The sequence below is a fragment of the Notothenia rossii genome (assembly GCF_949606895.1).
Source record: "Notothenia rossii genome assembly, chromosome: 6".
Classification (NCBI taxonomy): domain Eukaryota; kingdom Metazoa; phylum Chordata; class Actinopteri; order Perciformes; family Nototheniidae; genus Notothenia; species Notothenia rossii.
Genome location: NC_136909.1, coordinates 21,919,219 through 21,942,779, shown reverse-complemented (window position 1 = coordinate 21,942,779; position 23,561 = coordinate 21,919,219). Strand labels below are relative to the sequence as shown.

The 23,561-nt window shown below is 41.1% G+C and overlaps 1 protein-coding gene across 1 annotated transcript in view; it reads left to right on the top strand.

Moving 5' to 3' along the window:
• pde4d (phosphodiesterase 4D, cAMP-specific) overlaps positions 1-23,561 on the top strand; it is a 184,822-nt gene that overhangs the window by 15,447 nt on the left and 145,814 nt on the right. Inside the window, exon 3 of the mRNA XM_079689444.1 lies at positions 16,496-16,722. Coding sequence (XP_079545570.1) covers positions 16,496-16,722 — 227 coding nt within the window. The remainder of the gene's footprint in view (positions 1-16,495; positions 16,723-23,561) is intronic.

Here is a 23,561-nt window from a genome sequence, read left to right as displayed (position 1 = left end):
TTGGGGAAACCGTTTTTACACCATGGTGATATGGTTAGAAAACCCAAACGTGGCACATTTAGGAAATGTGAGATTCAAATTTGGAATGAGATATTTCACATTTGCAATTGCATGTGCACCTAAGTAAGAATTAATTGAATTGATTTGAGTGCAAATCTGTTATGGAAAAAAACATAATCACGATTACTTCGGTCTACTTTAGGATCACGACTACTATTACAATTACTCATTCATTATGGCCTACATCTTTATTTTCATTCTGCATCAATCTGCTGCTTTTTGTGAGTTAAATGAAGCTGCTATCTGTATAAAGAATCTTGTCCTCCTGGAATTTATTTAATTGTTTAGACATTGATTGTACCGTTATAAATGGTGATGATAAAGCATACAGAGTCATATCCATGGTATTCATTGTAAACAATACATGTTCAACAGGGTTCATACTGTAGCTTTGCAACATCAGGTAGATTAACATTTACTATTGAAACGGAATGGTTAAATTGTGTTTAAAAAATAACTCTTAGCTAAATATTTGTATTTCAGGTGAAATCTATTTAGTCTTTAGCACGAAATCCACACACACACACACACACACACACACACACACACACACACACACACACACACACACACACACACACACACACACGCACACACACACACACACACACACACACACACACGGTGGTGGGGGTACATGACAACCAATAATTTGGATGATTTATTCTGTCATGCTATTATCCAGTACAGTCAGCTGTCCTATTTCTTTTCACGCTAGTTTAAAATTGTATTTTTTTTTCATTGCATATTTCCTACATGACCCATCCCCCACAGCAGCTACACATCCAAGGGACTGTGTGTGTGTTCTCACACTATGTTGTCGGGGTTGTGTGTAAACTGTAGATCACCCAACACTATCCATCTGGATTATATAGGCAGGTTCCTGGAAATCTTAACAAACAACTAGAAAGATCAGAGCGGCTGGGTTGAACTCGAGCTGGAGCTGGGATAGAGCATCAGCAGACACTGTCAGGGTTATCCCCCATGTCTCAATATTATATCCAATCAGAGTCCTTGGTTCTTGACCTTGAATTTAAGTGCAAACATACAGCCAGTTTGCAAGTGGCAGACATTAGACATGAAATACATTGAGTATGCAGATGGTGCATTTCCCTTGAAAATACTTATTTCAGCATAGCAGAAAAACACATTTTTGTGTGAGTCATCGAGAAAGATGTCAAAATGGCCATTACAGTCATTACTGCTGTCCACACATTTCCAACTTGTCTTGGCATGAATGGAAACCATATTTTCATCAGTTCTACAGTTTGTGTACCACTGCCGAAGACTCATGGGATACAAATGCACTACACCTGTGTTGTATTGAACAGTGTTTATTGAACAGTGATCTACTGTAAACTCTAATTTCAAATTCAGAAAGTATGAATTGCTGTGTATCTCCTGTGGGGAAATGCTTAAGCCAGAGGTCACCGTTATAAAAAAAAATCAAAAGACATGATTGCCGGCAAGATAAACTGCTCAAACTGATGCATAATATTATATTGAAACAAAAAGCATTTAGTCCCATTGGCACAATATTAAAAGGTGGTGCATAAATGTTTCCAGACAAACCAGGAACAAAATGACCTTTAGAATTAAATAAAACCACATTTTGTGTCATTGAGAAGGCAATGTTTTTTTTTATTACACAACTGCACATTACCTAAAACATCTCCCAGGGAACAAATATAATTTTTTTTATGTTTTCTCGCTGGAGAGAGCGGGACTTGTGAGCGAGCAGCAGTATGAGTTTGGTTGTGATGAGAAATAATCCATGTTCGATTTGCCTTTTCTAAATGCCTTCGTTAAATAAGGAACAATGAACATAGCAGGGCACAAGGGCAGAGAAGAGAAGGGACTTTGCGAGGGGAAATGGTTGGGACATTAACAACGGTCAGCTAATTAGAGAGAGGAGAAGAGGTTAAGGTGGGGGGGGCGAGGTTAAGAAGAGAAGTCATGTGAAAAACAAACTGAGAGCAGCAGAGATGCTTCCTCATCATCCTGAGTCGCATATCGAGGTAGAGCAGGGACACAGGCTGCACTGATGAATATGTTTCGCAAGGCTCTCGGGGGCTGTCCAATCAGGCAGCGCCATTGATGAATAGTCATGAGTCACCTTATCAGCATCACCATGGTTACGCAGATGTGTCTGTGGCTCTGTGAATGTGATGAGGGAATAGAAGTGGGCCAAACGCCGCTCAGTCTCCTTCCCGCACACATCTTGATGGCCAATTAGAGCCCAGTAGGGAAGCATCCAGGCAGTGTGCTGGGGCCTCTCTGGCCTTGAGGATAGGGAGAGTAGCTTGTGAATGAGAGTACAAACGGTGGAATGTGACGCCGATGATGCTCAAGGTTTTAATGAATGGGAAGAGTGCAAAGTGAGAGGAGGAGCTGGATTTAGAATGTGCTTGAAGTATTTGATCATTTAAAATCAAGTGAATCGCCAGTAAAGCCAGACACTCAGCACGTACAGGTGAAGGCTGGCTGGATGAGAAGAAGGGAAGTGGATGACAAGATATTAAATGAAAAGAGCAGAGAAATTAGATTGAACAGGATCAGAGGAGGGGAACGTTATTACAGAAGCGGAAAAGTGACAGAAGGATGAGCAGGACATGAGACAGCTACAGGAGATCAAATAAAGAAAAATGGACGAAGGATAGGGACTCGGACAACACATAACGATTTGTATAATTCACTAACCTCTCACACAGACACATTTTTAAAGTGCGGTTTTGTGATGATCACTCTACAAAAGCCCCTGCTCTGGCTGTGTACACTTGGAAAGACCTTCAGGATTTGAAGGCGCCATTTAAAGAAAGGTACCAATATATTATACAGTATTGTAAGGATCTCTTTTTAAATGTCTCAGGGGGAAAGGGCTCCTAATTTTTCACTCAAATGAACATTTGACTGGATCATACAAATCAACCGTTATTTCTAGCATAAACTTGGGCAGTATTCTTATCACTGAATTGACATGCTCAGTGCAAACAATGTTGATTATTTTGTAGCCACTGCTTATCTGCCTGCTTATTTATTTATGAGACGAGACAGTGGAACAATCTACTGCATATTACAAACATGTGATGAGATTAGAAGGCAGCTCCATACAATGAGGACAAACTCAGGCACTCAGGGAAATTATATGTGTTTTCCCTCTCAAGCCTGCCAAAACTCGACAGTGCAAATTACTTTTATTTATCTGGTCCACTTGTCAGGGTCTGTCTGCCTGTTCTGTTTTCTGTTGGGAGGCTGCACTCAAAGGCCAATAAACGCACATAGGTAGGTAGACAGGCCAGTAGGATAGGCAGAAATATACTTTCGGGCCGGCCTGTATAAAATAGGGTGGGCCAGCTTTTTCCAGGGGGAAAAATGACTTTAAGGTAGTAATAATGATAATAATATATAATAAATAATGCCCATTGCCAAGCATCGTTGTAGCATTTCCCTCCGAATAATGGTTGAAGACTTGACTGATGATAGGAATTTATTGAAATCTCCAATATCAACATAAGAGCTATAAAGACACAAAAATAACAAATACATTTAGGCTCCATCCGTATTAGAATCACTTTAGCAATGTTAACTGTAAACAGTCATCAAAGCTACAAAACAGCATACCCTACAAATGAATTAGGACAAAACCCACATTTTTACATTATAGTTAATACCAACCTTGTGCCTCTTCGGGGGGTGCTAAACTTACACATAAACTTTATCCTTTACTTTCTCCGTTTCTCAACAGCGTAAACTTGCCTTCAAAATAAAGGCATCTAAATAAAACAGGAAGTTAACCTAAATTACATTTAAGACATATTTACAACTGCAACGAAAGTAACAAAAACAATGTAACATCCTTTTCAGTTTCACAGAACACAAATTGGGTTATTTACTACGGAACCCCTAAAGGGACATGAAAAAAAAAAAAAAAAAACAGAAAAAAAAAAAGTCAGGATAACGGGTTAGTATCTCGTGCGCACGAGATACTTTCTGGTGAGCACGAGAAACTTTCTCGAGATGTTTTTGGGGAGAAAGTTACCGGTGCACCAAGGAGGAAGTGAAGCGCACAGGACCCTACCATTTCATTGCAGACTGTTATGTTTACGTGGGGAAATTACAGTGCATTATTTGAGATATATTTCGTAATCAGACTTCACTTTAAGGACATTTCGGCCAGGGGTGTGTGGTCACTCCAGGAGGCAGCGGGACGTGTAACTCAGAGAAGAGCAGCACCAGCGCTCAAAGAGCTTTTACGCCGCGCCTACTCTGTGTTTACCTTCATTGAACAGCTATAAAGAGTGACCACAGGCTGTCGTTTTGACCACACACGCCTCTACACACACACCAAACTGCCCGATTACTGATTACTCCCCCTTTTATTAGTTTTATGAAGGAGATCGCCGGTCATCAGGACGCATGATGGGCGGACTGGGACTAAAAATCAGACCGGGAATCTCACCCTGCCCAGCCGACGTAAACTGTCAATCCGTTTTCCTGACTTTATTTTTTTTCTCTCTCCCTTTTTTTTTTTTTTTCCATGTCCCTTTAGGGCAGTGGTCACCAACCTTTTTAAGCCCAAGATCACCGACCTCGGCCTAGGTGAAAGGCGAGATCTACCTATTGCAGAATTGAGTGAAAAAGACGGCCCAGACAATGCTTCCAATTTGAGGCCTTTTATATAGGCTAATTGCATCTGAATTACTGTTACAATGAAGGCTCCATAATCAGCTCACGGCATATAGGCAGGGGTAAAGTGAAGGACCTCACCTCTTCTAGGGGGATCCTAACCTCCTCTAGGGGGGTCCGGGGGGATGCTCCCCTGGGAAGATTTTTTTTTAAATATTGAAGTTGAAAGCATCAATCTGGTGCACTTTGAGAGCAACATGAAGAGATCTATGGATACCTCTCTCAGCACCCATATCAAACAGAACTGTAAACAGATTTTCTTTTTCTTTATTGATATTTTACAAATCACTCCCCTTTTAAACTGTATTCTTGTTTTACTGCCATATAGTAGGCTATTTCATACCTGTTTTTCATTTATTCTCTTATTGTTTGTATAACTATAATGATCATATGAAGGTGTGCCGCGGAAATAATCTTTGTGACAAAACCGTTCTAAACACTCAGAGTCCTTTAGCTCACCTGAGCCCCTCAGTCTGACAGGAGAGGACTCTCCTCCAGCTTGTTGTGGAAACAGCTCCTTATGTCCGTTAGTGCAGTTAGCTAACCAGATACTAACATCAAGGTCCCCGCTGGCACCGGTCCCTCTCTCTCCCTCCCACTCTCCCCCTCTCTCTCTCCCACACTAAATGCGCTATTGCCACACACACAAACAGCCGAGCTTGAATGACACAAGCACACGTGTATTTCCATGCAACTCTCTGATTGATCTGTCTTGCCTCTGTTGCGTTCACTGAACACGGGAAATTACAGTCCTGCCGTTGTCTCTTGTGTCATGATGAGGTTCACGTAAAGCACGGTTAATGTATTATATTATTGAGGTGTCTCAAATACGTCAATCAAGTGGCACCTGCTAACGGGGTGGTGGATGATAGGTTTACATCTAAAAACGTATTTTTCTAACATTATTATTTTATTTTTCTTTCTTTTGTTACTTTTTTTTTTAACGGTCCGCGATCTACCCGCACCACACTAGCGATCGACCGGTCGATCGTGATCGACTGGTTGGCGACCACTGCTTTAGGGGCTCCATAATTTACAATCATTAGGTGACTCTTTTATTGCACTAGGTAACAGCAACAATAGGTTGTAGCATTCAAACCTACTCATGGACTTGCAGTGGTCCTCGCTTTTTTTATGTCTCCAACGAGTTACGCAGGTGCTTCCAGTCTACATATCCATCCCTCGTAAATGAACCTTCAGCTCCTGGGCTGGGGAAATGTCTGCACATTTTACAGAAAAGCGCGTCTTCATCAAGTGCAGACAGATCAGCGGGTAGTCCTACACCTGCTTACTGCTAGCACCGTGGAGCAAGCAGTATTCAATATGTATTTATCTTGCCACACCTTGTGCAAAGAAACATTACCACCCGCTCACCGTTCTCATTTCACAGCCTGTTGACTACGTTTAAAGTGTGATTAATCTTGCATAAGGTGTTTGGCAGCGTGCTCAGTGTGGATGTGGCCCTGATGCATGAAGAGTGGTGTGTGAACTCTGCCTGGGAAAGGTCGATGTGGAGGATTCATGGAGAGGCAAATCTGCCATCCTGTCCCAGTTGAGCTTGATTTATTCATGCGTGACACATGGTATGTTTGTCTCTCGCTTGGCTATTACACATCAAGCCATACATTGATGCTTTATTATATGTTAAAGGTCCCATGTCATGGCCATTTCCACTGATCATAATTCCAATGTTGAGGTCTACTAGAATAGATTTATATTGTGCAATTTTCCAAACTCACATTGGTTTCTCATACAGCATCTCTTTAAACTACGTGTATTCACTGAATTTCACTCTCTGCCTTTAACGGCTCGTTGTAGCTCCAATAGCTCCAGCCCCCACCCTCCCTGTGAGCACAGTGTGCTCCGATTGGTCGGGACGTTGTGAATCGCGCTGAGCTCTGTGGAGGTGTGGTTTCCTTGTTTAGCGATACACAGCCAAACACAGCAAAACTCACCCTGAGCACACACAAAGTCACAGCTGAAGTAAAAACAATAAGTGTGGCTTGATATTGAGTAGAAAAAGGTTAATAAACGCTGTGAGAATGGGTCTGCAGAGAGAATTTCGCCGTGATCCCAACTGTCTGTTATCAGCCTGCAGCCAGGGAGGAGAGATCAGCAGAGCTGCATGCACTGAGTGTGTGTGTGAGGAAGTCCGTGGATTGGTCAATTTGGACCAATCAGCGGGGGCTTAACGTAACGGCTCCACGGATTCTTCCATTTGGTTCCGGGTAACGCATGACATCATGCGGTACCCGGAAGAATCAATGGACAGTGAAGTATCTCCAACGAGGCGTTTTGGGGAGGTATTTTCTGTGTTAGAGTTTTACTCGCAACAGGGTGTACTTTGAGGGTTTTGACTCTGCAGACCGTTTACATGCATAAAAACCTTCATAACACACAAGGGGACGGGTAATAACCGGAAAAGCATGACATGTGACCTTTAAGGAGCGCGTTTACTGCGGGAAGATAGAAAACAATGCGAGTAGGCTTCACTTTATTTCCTTCTATATAACAGCACAATGACCCTGAACCTTTGCACTGATGTGGAAAAATAAGAATAATGGTGGTGTTAATAAATTAGTACATTAGCCAGTGTTATCCAGCGTTTCTTTCTGAATCTGCTTCAAATGATTCCCCCTTGCTTTGATTTAGGGAGCCTTCAGGATATTTCATCGCTATGTGTTGCACAGACCAGTGCATCACAGAGTTGTGTCAGAAGCCGAGGTCGAGTCCATGTGCCTGCCAGAAATGTCTTCTCGCTTCAGGCTACAAGGGGGGGGGGCTTTGAAACAAATTGATTCATCTCCCTCTCCACAAATTTGACACTTCAGTGTACCATTGTTACTTCCTGATCAGCTGTCCTGCTAGTTTTAATCTTTTCTTACTGTATGTGTCATTTTTGTCACTTGCTTTCCCCTGCTGAGATAATCTGGACACAAGCGGCTATGTGTTACTATAATGTCCTCTGTGTTTGTTTTGCATAAACAAACTCACATATTCTGCTATCATGCTGCAACACAGGATGTTTTTTCCCACCTTTTGAGAAACATTAAGGCAGGCTATATAGAAATTAACATGTTGTACAATTGTACAGCCATAGGGTTGAGGCAAACGTGGATGGAAATGTAAGACGGCATTACTTGAGATAGAAATGGGGGGGGGGGGGGGAAATCTCATGTCTCAATGTATGCAATGAATGCTTTCTATTCCAAGGATAGAAATTCAATTAGCTTATAACACAAGCAGCAGACACCTACAGTAGCAGATGGAGGTGTTTGATATCCCACACAATGGAAGGTAAATAACACAGGAAGGTTTGAATTCTGCATTACTGCCAGATGTTGTGAAGCTGCATGCACACTGTGTTTCTCACAGTGAATGTGTGATGAAACTAAGGTTTGCCGATCACTGATGGAGAATAAAGACCTTCCGAGAATCACTAAAGGTCTAGGCCACTGACTACCGCTTTCAGTAAAAACATTATTGTCTACAGTGTGCTGTAGAAAATATCTCAATCACCTCATTATTTTATGTTATTTTTGCTCGAGCTGTAAACCCATAGAAGTATTATGTTACCTATAGGTTTGAAATATAAATGCACTTGTAAAGTCCATATGACCTTGTTATTTCTATGGAATTATTCATAATGTGGATCCAAGGCAAGAAGAGGAGTGAAGCTAAACAATGTGCCCAACAAACCACCCCTTTTTTCCTTTATCCCTGATAAATCTGCTGTGAAGCTGTGAGCACTGTGTACTGAAGGAGATGAAGTGGGTTAATTTTTATCAGCCCATAGGTCACTGTGTTTTATATCTAAGTAAACAATTAAATCAAGCAGTAAAAACACACACCCTGGTTGTAAATAGCAGTAGCTCTCAGCATGGAGCGATAGATGAACCTCTGTTGTTGAGGCAACCCTTTCAAAAAGATGGAATGTCCCAAGCAAACCTATGATTGCACGGTACTGTAACTTGAGTCGAGGTTATCACATTTGTCTACATTCATTATGCTGCATACAGAAGTGTTTCCTTGAAAGACAATTCAGGCTTTGGAGGTATGGTTGTAGATTAAACTTAGACTTACTTAGACATACTTTATTGTCATTTCAACAAGACAGAGTGTAATTTTAAAACGAAATTTCGTTGTACTGGCTTACAGGAACAGGACAATATAAAAACTTGCTAAAATTATACATATAAATAAATACTTTAAAGTGACGTGGTGCTGATAAAATTAAAGATAAAGTGTGCGTTTAAAATATAAAGACTTACTATGCATATAAATAAAATAGACATACTATATAGAAAATATGGGCGCTTCACACATAAATCTTCTTTCTCCTTCGTTTCTCGCATGTAGAATGTAGTATGGTCTTCTTCCAGGAAGCAGAGAGCTGCCTGTGTACCATCAGATAAATTGAAGGACTAAATTGTTTTTTCAACCAGGTGATTTAATGCTCCTCCTCCAATAGCAATCTTTATCCTTTTCATCTCCTCTCTTTCTCTCTTCCCTTTCTTTGCTTTTGTTAACTTTGATCCCAGTCACTTCTCATGTTGCCTCTGGCTTTACCCAGAATCCATTTAAGATTCATTTTCAGATAAAAATCAATCATAGCAAAGAGATGAATAATGACACTGACAATGAAGGGTTGCACATATTGAGTAAAGTGCAGGTTGTCCCCTGGCTTGATGGGATGATGGTGCATTTCTTCAATCGAACACTTGAAGCATTTCATTATCAAAGGTTTTTTGTCAAGTAGCTTACGGCAAATCCCCCATGCTCAGTTTAATTCTGAAGGGATGTTGTGGACCTTTCAGCTGATCCAGTATTAATACACCTGTTATTTGGAACATCTTAACATGGATCTTGATTTAGTGTCTGCAGCTTTGGAGTGTGAAATGTTAATGATTTAACAGAGGAAGTGGGGGAATGCCTCTCAACTCGATAGATGGTGTCATTGATACAAGCAGCAGAAAGATAAAGAAATATGCAGCGAAGGAGAGAGGCGTTGACACATGTTGTGCATCTGGATGATTTCAGCTTTTTAATACGGTCACAATTATTTTATAAGAAAAAGAGCTGACAGGGTTGAGGGGCTGTCCAGATGTTGTCTTCACTGTGAGCTCATAGAAAAACAAAAAGGCCGACAACAGACCAATTTTGGTGCCATTTTAATCTCTCAAAAGGTTCTAATGAAAAATTCAGTTTATGAAAAAGGAATGGCTTCCTGTTTGCTGAAAATTAGTCTAATTGATAATAATTACTTAATTCATAAATCATGAGATGGTGGGACTTTAACAGCAGATTCCCATGTGACAGTCTGATCTAGGGATGTAGCTTAAAAATGGAACGTTGGGGGGTAAACAAAGAGGCCTGATGTTTGTTGATCAAACGCTACAACCCTTAGCAGAAAAAAGCTAGGGAATTATTCTTTTTGTTATTGTATTTTATGTTGATGTGCAGAAATACAGAGCTCATGCTAATAAGCTAGCTAGGCGCTACAGCTGATAATGACGTTAAAGCTGTTATTTCAGCTTTTCAGCCTGCGAAACTGTCCATACAATAATACACAATGTTCCAAGATAACTGTGAATAACAGTTAGTAAATCTGCCACAACAGTTCATGTACGTTTCATAATGTCATGTTAGATTGATGTGGTGAAACATATGGTTATTTTGATAACTGACTACAAATTAGAAAAACCTCATTTATTGACCTTTACGTTTTCACAAAAAAATCGAAGAATGCTGCTTATTTCACAAGATCTGACCCACCAAACAGACCACCAATGGACTGCACATAAAATTCACAGAGAGCACACAAGAGTCACAGCAGACCAATTAACCTTTCACTGATCCCACTTATCATAAAGTGCCACTTCAGTCATTAGTAGAGACAGTACAAATGATTGAAAATGAAGGACTGTGTGTATAATCGACAGTGGGCACACAAATATTCAAGGACACACACACACACACACACACACACACACACACACACACACACACACACACACACACACACACACACACACACACACACACACACACACACACACACACACACACACACACACACACACACACACACACACACACACACACACACACACACACACACACACACACACACACACACAGTGGAAAGGACAGTGAAATGAGTGCTTCTCCATAGAGATCAAGCACCTAGACAGTGTTGTACTGTAATATACAGTTTGAACTTGTCTCTTACTGAGAAGAAGTGTCTGCTGTCCTATCCTTTGTACTTTCTGCATTCTCTTAGACGTGAGAAAAATAAGATATTTTACCCTTTTATTCTTCTCTTAGTTTTTTTTTCAGGGAATCTATTTATTATTTAAATGTCATTATTTTACTTTCCTCAGATGTCAAGAGCTTTATAGATCAAACATTAGTAGTCCTTAAATCTTTCATTTGGACTCTGTAAAGGAAAAATTAAGAAGAAGGTGAAGACGCTTTATACTACTCTGAATATTCTGCTCTTAATGCTTTTAGTGACAAATGTACGTTCATACAATACATTTAAATACATAAAGCAAGCACTAATGAATTGAAGTGCTTACATTATTGAGGGATTTAATAGAAGGAAAGTGGTGCATCGTATGAAGTGTAATGTAAAATCAGCACTCTGTATCACTGTAAGAGTAACAGAAAGAGCAAAGGAGGCCATTACATATGATGTTTAGAAGTCTGTGAATATCCATCATTCCTCTACTCTGCCATGATGAAAAGTGAGGGTTAATCATGTTGGCTCCCTCTTCGTCTGCAAGCCACCGTCTGCAGCAACAAGGCTAATACAGGTAATTATGTAGGCATGAAAGGCTCCATGGCTTCCTGGATGATGATTGGCATCTTGATGGATGCAGGGGAGGACAAGGTGGGGCGGGGGCGAGGTGTTTTGTTGAACAATGGAGGGGAAAGCAGTCATGAAGGAGAGAGAGATATGGGGAAACACACACACACACACACACACACACACACACACACACACACACACACACACACACACACACACACACACACACACACACACACACACACACACACACACACACACACACACACACACACCCCACACACACACTGCACTGGACAGCGTATACGGCAAAAACTGCCAGGATAATTTATTAGTTTGCACCTGGAGGGCAAATATGTGTTTTTATCCAGCAGGCTACCCCAGACCATGCACACATTGAGCAGCTCTGCTCGGCACAGCAAATTAATCCAATGTATGAAAATCTGCGGCACAGGCCAAAATTATTAATTTAAGATTTAATTTGTCCCTGCTTTTGTTATTTTGTGATTTTTTTTAACAATGTATTTGTGATATTGCCTTCATATTTTAGGGATTTCTTGACTTTGAATTGATAGAGCAGCAGTAGTGAGACAAGTGGGGGGTTGATATGAAGCAAAGAGTCAAAATCGAACCCTCATTTGTAGAAAGCAGTTATTGATGGGAACTTGGAGGCAACACATGCATCACTGTAGGTGGGATGAAACGTAAACTTTGCTATATATATCTGAGATGGGTGTGTATAAAGGAAATGTACAGTAGTAATGTAGAAGGGTTGGCCCATTTAAAAGAGCTATGTGGAGTGTAATTGTTACCGGTATAACCTTACATGGGAGGTAGCTCCTAACTCCCATGGTTTGCGACAAGAGTAATGGCACAGAATCAGCCTCAAATTATCATACCATCTCCCCAGCTCACCCCGCTTGTTTGTGTGTGTGTGTGTGTGTGTTTGTGTATAGTGTGCCCTAATCAAAGATAGGAACCACTCAATACGCAAATAACGGTTCACCTCTGAGCTTTCCCCAAGGACAGTGCGCCAAAGAAACAGAATATTGAGCGTCTTGTAATCCACTTCTGTCCGGAGTCTTCAGTGTGTTATTTGTTCAGGCGGAAAAAGGCCTTTTGTGCTTGAGGCCAATTCAAAGGAAGCAAAACAACAATTTGCATATTAAGATAGTCATTTGAATTAAGCAATGTGTTTAGTCTTTGTCAAAATTAGATTGTTATCTCCTAATGGATTTCCAGGTCCATATATTCAGTGAAACAACCAACTATAATGTAGGAGACCTGAAGCAGTGTTTTTTTTAAGGTTGAATCTTTGCTTCTGCCTTGACCGCAGCACAATAAACTTTTCCAGGAACTACTTCATGGTTCATTGACCATCTGATGTCTTTCCTCCAGGATGACTTTATATCCCATCAAACTGGTCTAACCTCAAACGTACGCAGTCTCAGCCTTCACATACTGACCTCTGTGTGATGTGTCATTTCCACATGGAGTTTCGTTTCTTTCTAGAGCTTTCTGTTTGAACTTAACAGTGAGAGTAACTCATCACTCATCACATAACTCGTCACTCATCAACCGACCGTCGGTGTAGCATTTGCTTGGCATTTCCGGTTATTTCTCCACTGGTTAACATGGGTTAACAATACCATGTAACGTTTGAAGGGACGAAATCGTGACATCTTCACATCTCCAGCATGGTAAATCGTCACATGTTCACGTCTTGCCGTGATACCGGGTTGACTAGAATAGATTTACATTGTGCAATTTTCCAAACTCACATTGGTTTCTCATACAGCATCTCTGTATAATGTGTATTCACTCTCTGTCCTAAATGGCTTGTTGGAGCTCCTCAAGGATGCTACGTCATCGGGTGCCGCCGAAGGACTGTTCCAATCTCCAGCATACTTGGAATTCCACCGAGGCCGCGTCCTTGGTTTGGGGGAAATTTCGAGGCTGCACATGGGTAGACTTCCCCACAATGCTTTGCGCACTGACCAATTTCCCCAAATCTGTGGCGGAAAATGTAAGGCGGGGCCTCTCATATGACGCACACCTGCACACGTGCTAGCCTGTTCCACTCTTCGTTTTCCAAATGCCAGGAAGGATTCTTGCCTAGCTTCTGAAGGAAGTGACTTGGAAGACATGTGCTACCAAGCAAGCATCCTCGCGATTGAAAAACGTCCAAAGAGTGGAACAGGCTATTAAGTGTGCAGGTGTGCGTCATATCATATGAGAGGCCCCACCTTACATTTTCCACCACAGATTTGGGGAAATTGGTCCGTGCGCAAAGCATTTTGGGGATTAGAAGACTGCGGAGTCTACACATGTGCAGCCTCAAAATATCTCCAAACAAAGTACGCCGGGCTCGGTAGAATTCCAAGTATGCTGGACATTGGAACAGTACTTCGCCGGCACTCAATGACCTACTTTGCTTGAAATAGTGGCTCTGGAGCAGCTTTACTCGAGATTGAGAAACACCCAGTGTGAGCTGGGTTCATTTCCTGCTTGCTGCGTGGGGTCTGCGAGACAGCGAGACATCTCGAATGGACGTGGGAAGGGGGGCTCCCCCCTCAGCACCCCCATCTGCGAGGCCCCACTAGCCTTCATAACACACAAGGGGATGGGTAATAACCGGAAAAGCATGACATCAAATCAAATGAAATCAGGTTTTATTTATAAAGCACATTTTAAAACGATTTTTGGTCGAGACCAAAGTGCTGTACATGCAAATAATAAATAACACATTACTACATTCGCAAAGAACAGAAGACTATAAATTACCACAACAAATATAAAAATCCAACACAGGGAATTGTCCGTAGTCATACTCTGCTCGGACTAGAATGCCAGGGAGAAGAAGTGAGTCTTTAGTTTTGTATTAAAAACCCCTAGAGTCTGGGCCGACCTCATATGGAGGGGCAGAGTGTTCCAGAGCCTGGGACCAGCTGCTGCGAAGGCTCGGTGCCCTCGGGTTTTGAGCCTGGTCTGGGGCACTACCAGCAGTAGCTGTTCAGCAGACTCTGGCTGGGGTGTAATGCTGGAGGAGTTCAGCTATATAGGCCGGAGCCAGTCCATTTAGTGCTTTAAAAACAAATAAAAGGAGTTTAAAATCAATTCGGAACCGAATTGGAAGCCAGTGCAGTGAGGCCAGAATTGGGGTAATGTGGTCACGCTTTTTGTGGCCAGTAAGAAGACGTGCAGCGGCGTTCTGCACTAGCTGCAGGCGCCTAATTGAGGCCTGGTCCATACCCACATACAGACCGTTGCAGTAATCCAACCTTGTGGTTACAAAGGCGTTGATAACCCTTTCCAAGTCTTTAAAAGATAAAAACGACTTGGTCTTAGCCAATGGTCGTATTTAAAAAAAGCAGGTTTTAACTACTGTTTATAAAATGTAAAAGTGCTATCGAAGGTCACTCCAAGGTTCTTGACAGAGGGGAGGATGTTTTTTTTTAGGGAGCCCAGAGTATCAACTGGGGAGGCTGGAGGTTGGGGTCCAAAAAAGATGACCTCAGTCTTACTCTCGTTTAGGTTGAGGACATTTTGGCTCAGCCAGGGTTTGACCTCTGTCAAGCAGTCCATCAATATCTGTAAAGAGTTTTTATTGGAATTGAGAGGCAGATAGATTTGTACATCATCTGAATAACAATGGAAGGGGACATTGTGTTTTGTAAGGATTGAACCCAGGGGCAGTATGTAAAGTAGAAAAAGGATGGGGCCCAGAATCGAGCCTTGGGGAACCCCACAGGTAAGAGGGGTTTGGCAGAGGAGAAGGCACCCAGCTGCACTGAAAAGCTACGGTCTGTCAGGTAGGACCTGAACCATGCAAGGGCAGATCCTGTGATGCCAGCGGACTGTTCAAGCCGTGACAAGAGGATGCTATGGTCCACAGTGTCAAAGGCAGCTGTCAGGTCTAACAGCACCAGGACAGCTGGGCTACCTGAGTCGGCGGCTAGGAGCAGATCATTAAAAACTCTTAAAAGGGCTTTTTCAGTGCTGTGCAGGGGTTTAAAGCCAGACTGAAACTTTTCATGGATTCCATGCGTGGTTAAAAAAGACTGCAGCTGGGCATAGACTACTCGCTCCAGAACTTTGGATAAAAAAGGGGACCTTTAACATTTATGAGATACATTTTGATTTAAATTGCTTCTGTGAAATGGTCTCAAATCATGATAGCTGAAAGCAGCATATTTATATATATATCTATTGACCCCCCCAGATATATCTGTGGCTTACCTCCTTGTATACAATAATGTATTCTGAGTTGACACTATTAATCTTGGTGTAATTAATAAACTGATCTTGGGCGTGTCTTATTCTCAAAAATGATAGGTCATAAGAAATGGAATTGAGTTGTCCTTTAAGGGACATATTTCCTAAAACACAAAGTCAGTTCATTATAATTATGTGTCCTTCAACACAATGTATCACTGCTGCAGCTAGGTGCTTCTTAATTAGAAAATGGCTTCTTCATAACTAGAAGAACATTTGAGCATTTTACAGAAAGATAAAATGTACAACATATGTTTGTAACGATGGCCTTTTATGGCTATATCAAATAAAGAATGTTATTGCACTTGTTACCCTCCACCAAAACATATTGCACGGCTTGGACTAATTTTAATTACTGAATGGACATGGACAAAAAAATGTTTACTGGCCACTTTCTTTATAAGGCCTGGCTGTTAATATGCTTAACGAAAATATACCCTTCCAAACATGTTGGGAACTGCATCTTTTCACCAGTTGTTATTTTACACATGCATGCACGCACTAAGGCACAAACACACACTTTGGGCCGCCAGTTCACACAAATTGAGCTACAGCCACCCCCTTAGTAGAAGTTCTATGAAAAATATCTGCATGCTCTAATATTCTGATGCGGCCTATATTTTCTTTGAATTCAACTACAATTATGTTCTCTTCATCCAGGTGTACGGTGATTCATCCGATTCCCCGGAGCCAGTCACCTGCATGGAGCCCTACTTGGTGCGGAGGCTGTCTTGCCGGACGATCCAGTTGCCCCCTTTAGCCTTTAGACTGGCCGAACAGTATTATTGTGATCGCAAGTCCGACTCAGACACAGTTCCTACACGGCCCACAACACTGCCGCTACGCACCCCACCACTCATCGCCATCACCTCCGCTGACACCAGCAGGTAGGACTACCTTTGTGTGTGTGTGTGTGTGTGTGTGTGTGTGTGTGTGTGTGTGTGTGTGTGTGTGTGTGTGTGTGTGTGTGTGTGTGTGTGTGTGTGTGTGTGTGTGTGTGTGTGTGTGTGTGTGTGTGTGTGTGTGTGTGTGTGTGTGTGTGTGTGTGTGTGTGTGTGTGTGTGTGTGTGTGTGTGTGTGTGTGTGTGTGTGTGTGTGTGTGTGTGTGTGTGTGTGTCTGTGTGTGTGCGTGCGTGTCCCCTTTCACTACAAAATGTCATCTAGTGGAATGGGTAATCAGAGCAGAGTGGAGTGGTGCAATCAATACATAGGCCGCCTGAATTGACGGAGGACACATCCCTTGCTAAGTACCTGACACTGTGCTTACATGTTCAAATGTGTGTTTAAACATTTACTGAAGGCTCTGCAGTGTTTTTTTTTCCCTACAAATTGTGTGTAGTTAACATGTTGCAATCAAAAGCACTGCATGGTTTGAGGTTCTGTGCTTGTTGTCCTCATACATGTTAATACCATATCAAAATCTGCTTAAAGAGACTCTAAACTTGCAATCCATCATCGTTAACATTTCATCACCTTCATTTCTTGTCGGAGTTATGGTGTTTTTGTAATGGACTATTTAAGGTGTACTGGGCCAGTTTGCAATTTGTAATAGTCAGCTGCTCAAAGGCATTGTGACAACCGTACTGTACTTTCACAAATACATTTAAGACTGGTCAGGGGCGGCTGGTACAGTAGGCTAGGGAATGCTAAGCCTTCCCAAATATTTGTGTCATTGCACCCTGGTAAAATAAAAATATAATGTATAATGTTTGTGTCTTTGACATTAGCGCTGCTATGCAGCCACCTGTGCCCTGTACTACGAAGCCAGTTCAACATACCCATATGTTTGAGTTATCTTAACTAACCGTAACAAACGAGATCTCGCTAACCGGTCCTACGACGCTGGTTATCAACTCGGTAAATCAAGCCAGGGTTTCTCTCTCCAGCTGAGAGCGCGTTCACGTGAAAGGGGCGGGGTTAGCTGGGGTTAGCTACATTTGACCAATCACAAACAGGGACAAGTTTACTGACAGCGCAGCGTCATATTTCATTAATGAAAAGTAAACTAATATTAAACAAATATGAACTTTAAACATCCATGACTTAAACATATAATCCAGGATACAAGCCACATAGTTGCACCTACAAGGAGAATACAGAAAAACTGGTTAAAAAATAAATAAACTCTGACTTTAATTACATTTCAGTTGAGTGTTTCGTCATCTTAATGTGTTGCTTCAGATAAAGTCTGCATACAGTATATGTGACAATGTAAGGGTTCCACGGCCAGATACGGCTCGAGAAGCTGATTCAGATAAGGAAATATTGTGATATTATATCGATGATCTGATTGATGATGTGATATCAGTGTGATATGAATGATAACTGCGACACGTGAAGTAGGCGTCTTCTCTGCATACGGCAGTTTAAACTGTATTTCCTTTATCCTGTAATATGACTTGATAGATTTAAACTCCGCACACTGAGCTCTGATTGGCCAGCAGGCGGTGCTTTCACTGAGTTGATCTCTTTGCGTCAGGTAAAAACAAGTTATTTAGCCTTCCCAAACCTGAGCCTCACGCGCCGCCTATGAAACTGGTCCATTGTATTAAGACAGTCTTCATTTTGCTTTTAGACTATTCTTATGCAGGTTACAATTTTTCATACCAAACGTTGTCCAGCCAGCTATTTTTTTATTTTCCAAATGTTCTCTGACAATAAATGCTGTCACATGATCACTTAAAAAAAAAACACAATGAAACAGAAAATGCCTTTTAAAGAGGACAGAATGTTCATGGTTATGGATTACCAACCCCACCCAACTCTCTATTTTCTTCAAATTGGGTTAGAAACCATAGTGAAATTAACAGAAACTGTTGGCTGCTTAAAAATGAAGGTATGTGTTGGAAAAGAGTTGACAGTATTGCCTGGGGTGTAATAACATGCAAACCACTAGTATTTAAATCATCTCTGACTGGCTACATGCTCTTAGTGTGACTCATGGAGAATTTTATCCACCATTTAAAAACATGATACACAAGATAAAAGCAACCTCTCAGACGACTGCATTAAAGATGTGTCCCTTCTTGTTTTTGAAAAACCTTTTCCTAATGTATTTTCACATATAGTACAATACAGTACCAATGATATATGTAATTTATTTATCATTTTCTTTTCAACTGTAGGTATATTTAATCTTTGCATTTGAAATGTTTTTTTAGCATATTATAGGTGCAGAAGACCTTAAGTATTCAGTTCCACAGGCAGTGGAAATGCTTTTATTTATGAAACAGAAAGAGCACAAACAGTGTTTGAGAATCGGTCAGTATTATTTGTGTGCACTCACAGTATCTCACGCTTGGAAAGCATGACCATACAACAACTGAGAAATACAATCACACCCTATCCTGAAAACGCCGCATAATGTATCAGAGAGGTTTAAAATGTAATGAGGTTTGCCAGAGACATTCGCCAAGTCTCCAATAGCCTTGTCTCTGATGGGAGACTAGGAAAAAACAACAACCTAGTAAACAAAAAAAGCTGTATCAAAGACAGTAGTGCAATGGAGAAGGTTTAGTGTTGTACATGTAAACAGATGGGAGTTCACTCGTCAATCAAATAGAAAGTGGTACTCCAATGACTTGTCTTTGATCATGATGGCATGCTTCAAACCGCTCTGTCTCTCAATCATCAGCACCATGCTACCTCCATAACATAGTTCAAATGCTTGGCATGTGGCAGATGAGAAAGAAATGCATCCTCTGTCCCCTTAATGTTCCTGTCTTTTCCCTGTTCCTTCTCTTTTCCTCTTTCTTTAGAGACTAAAGAACTGAGGTACAGCTTTCTAATATGGACTAGCTTGTTAAAACGGCTTTAATTAGAGAATATGTTAGAAGGCGTTGGGGAGAGACTTTAAACAAGAAGAAAGTGATATTGACTTGTAGACTTCTTTAGAGTGAAACAAGAAAAGCTTACTTTGAGTCACTTAGTTCTGAATTACATTATCAGGCAGCAAGAACCATTTTCATGGCCACTCTGATGCAGAGCAGTGCGGAAATAGATTCTACTGCGTCAAAATGAGTGTTTTAATATCAAGAACCTTTTGACTCCAACTTCATTTTCTGCAGCCATGTGTGTCGAACTTCTACATTTCTCACAACAGTGTCTTCTGAATCACTGACAGAAACGGCTAACCAATATGATGAAACATAGTCAATACTGAATAATTGAATGTGATAATGCCATAAAGTGTCAGGCATTAGATGAAGAGACTGCCCTTTCTCTCTGAATAATTGTCAGGAAACTTAAATGTGAACTTTAAAAAAGGGCAAACTATTTCCCAAGTGTGCGCTTCTTCTCCCCTCTTTGAAAACTGTAACATTGGCTGGATAAGTATTGGGTTATTTGAAGGAAGACAAAGTCACAGTGTGTCTGCGACTTGAGACATTTTTGTTGACGATTTTGAATTGTGTCGTTGTTTTTTTTTTATTCAAAAGCTACTTTTTTTTGTCACATACCGTTGCCTGCAGCTTTTATGTGTAATATAGTTTGTGCTCTACAACATTTTGACAACCCTCTGACTTCAAAATTAACCTACCTAGTAAACAATCAGTCATGTTCCATCATCAAGCAAGATTGACTGCTTTCATATACTGAAAATACTATGTATATGCAGTTTAAAAAAGACTGAACTGTAGGGAGAAGGATGGGTGATGGGGAGATTTGAACAAAGGCCATACATCTTAACTTTGCTTCAAGCTTAATTCATCCATAATTCAGCACAGAGGTGAGGAAGAAATATACGGTTGTAAACCATTAAGGATGAAAAGCATGCTGCACTCAATGGTCCAATTGCAACTTTTTGGAGAATTTAGCGACATTAACTTTGTATGAGGTTTAATGAGACTGTCTGCAGTATTAATCCATGGGCCAAGAAGTAGAACAGAGTAGTGCACTATTTCCATTAGATCAGTGGTTCTCAAACTTTTTCTGTCATTCCCCACTTTGAACAGGTGGGCCTTTTCAAGCCCCACCTGTTCCTCATCGCTCCAATAAAATGGTAGGCCAAGCTTAAAATTGTCAAATGTATCGTTCTATAACAGGGTGTCACGATTCTTATGTTATGTATCGTTTTTAGTTTTGTATGTCTAGGTTTGGGTTTATTTTGCTTTTCTGTTCTCCCTGTTTCATGTTCTCCTCCTTGTTTCTTGTCTGGTCCTTCTCCCTGTGTTTTCCTCCCTGTTGTTAGTTTCCCTGGTGTGTCTGATTGTATTCACCTTTCTTGTTCCTTGATTACCCCTCCCTGTATTTAGTCTTGTCTTTTCCTGTGTTTCCTCGTCGGTTCAATGTTTGTTTGTCCTCCCTTCACGTCACGTTTCATGTTTTTCTCTCCGGTCTTCCTCCAGGTTTTTCACGATCAGTTTTTGTGTTATTGTTTTCCTGAGCCACCGTTTTGAATGCCATGTTTTGTTATCAGCTTTTAAATAAAGCTCGCTTTTTGTTTCTAAACCTTTTACCGTTTTTGTAGTCTGCATTTGGGTTCTACCTTTTCCGTGAACTTACAGAGATCATAACACAGGGGTCTCCAACCTTTTTTAAGATGAGAGCTACTTTAAAAAAATAAAACAAGTCGTGAGCTACTTTTACTCCTCTTTTATTTTTTGTTGCAGTGTATATATTTAGCACATTTAAACATTATTATATGCTTACCTTTAACCTTTGTGTGCAGTTTGGGTCTGGGTTTCAGTTGTGTGTGTGAGCAGGCTCGGATTGGCCATCGGGAGATTCGCTGCTGTTGGTGGCCGCATCTGCGGCCGCAAACGTTGCGAGGCTCCGGCGGGTCCGGCGCAGCAGCACTGTGAAAGTCGCGAGTCTCCGGCTGTAACAGTCCACCACCGCCTGCGAGGACCCAGGTTCGATTCCGGCCTGAGATCCAAACAAAATAAATAATAATAATAATCTCCCGTTCATCGCGTCCATTCGCGACCCACCTATCACATCTCTGCGCCGCACCAGTGAGACGCGCCCCACACTTTGAGAAACGCTGCATTAGATGCTCTCATATCGGGAATAACAAACAATGATTCTGACCATTAAACAGTTCCAGTGCTATGTCTTTGTCTCTCCCCAGTGACTAGCAGGCACTTAGTATGGTGACTATGCTGAATATATATATATATAGAAAATGCACAGATTATACATAATTGAATGCCATCAGTGCCTCAACATTCATAAACATTGATTGTGCCGGTAGATGCAAGTCTAAAGAGAGCCTGATTGGCTGGTGCTACGAATAACATACAACATGTTTTTTTCTGTTTACATAAATGAATAAAAGTATGATTCAAGAGAAACCCTATAATTGCATGACTGACAATGCTCACGGAGGAGCACAACTTATTGCAAAACATAAAATGATCTGACTGAGTCACTGACCAACAGATGTTTATAATCTTATTAATATGTGAAAATGTTTAAAGATATTAATTTATACCGTCCAAGTCTTGGCCAATATCAACACATTTTCTTTAATATTGGTTCCATGCTGAATCAAAACTCAGTACATTACTAAATAAATGTTCCTACAGTAAACACAAACATTTTAATGTTAAGAGTCATGTGGATTCTGTCAGGGATCAATTGAAAATTCACTTTTTATCTTGGTTTATTTTTTCGAAACCCATGCATGCAGATTATAAATAAGTATGCATAGGTACAACTTCTTTCTTTCCTGATACCAACTTCGACATCTCAATTCCGATACCTATATTTATCGTACGTATATTTACTGGGGAAAAACTAATTATCTGAAACATTAATAGTTATCTCAGTCATTTTTCCATTAGTGCAATATGAAATTCTAATTCACCATAAGTAGGAAAGAAAACAAAAACGAGAAAAAAATAATGAACTGCCTTACAGTATAGTATGAATATAAACTCAAACTGAAGATAATGTATATCAATATAATAAGGATATTGTATTTTTTATCATGGTGACTAAGTCCTTTTTATGGCTAGAAGCTCTCATGTTGCGTTTACTCCTGACATATTGACATGTCAACAAGATGGATGTTTCAAAATTATTAAATCCAGTGGCAAACATATTTGGAAGGTGCGCAGTGTGGAAAGTTACCCATCCGGTACTTTGTTTGTTAAAGTTGACTCCCGCTGCATGATGAGATATGATCTTCCCAATAACCTTGTTTAGAATTAATCAAACCTAAATGTGATTAGTTTACAAATTAGGTTTCAGTTCAGTGTCTCTGTATGTGCGGTATTCACAGGGCCGCCCCTCCCTACAGGCCAATCACGCAGGCTGCATGGGGCCCCGCCTTGCGCAGGGGGCCCCGCCCAGAGGGCCTCAGCTTCTGTGCGCAGTTCTCCGCTCAGTTCTCCGCGCACCCCCCGCGAGAGTGAGAGAGAGGTGACAAGGGGAGCACGTCTGTAACCCGACACCGTTGCAATGAATCGACATCTGACCAATCACGGCTTTGATACGGCCACTAGTGCAGGTGAAGAGATGCCGGTGAAAAGACAATTTCAGTCCGGCGCAAGCAAGAGGGGAAAAAACACAAAATTAAGAAACTAGAGCATCACTCGAAGGTGGGTTATTGTATGAGTCAAATGTACAACTTGCGAATGTTGTATAAGTCAAATTGCCAATTTCCATATTAAAACATCAGCTCTAATTCACGACATGAAGAAGGCAGTCTCTGCATAGCATATAGGCTAATGGAGATGCAGTTATTTCCAGCATTCTTTATTTACCATTCATTCAAGTATTT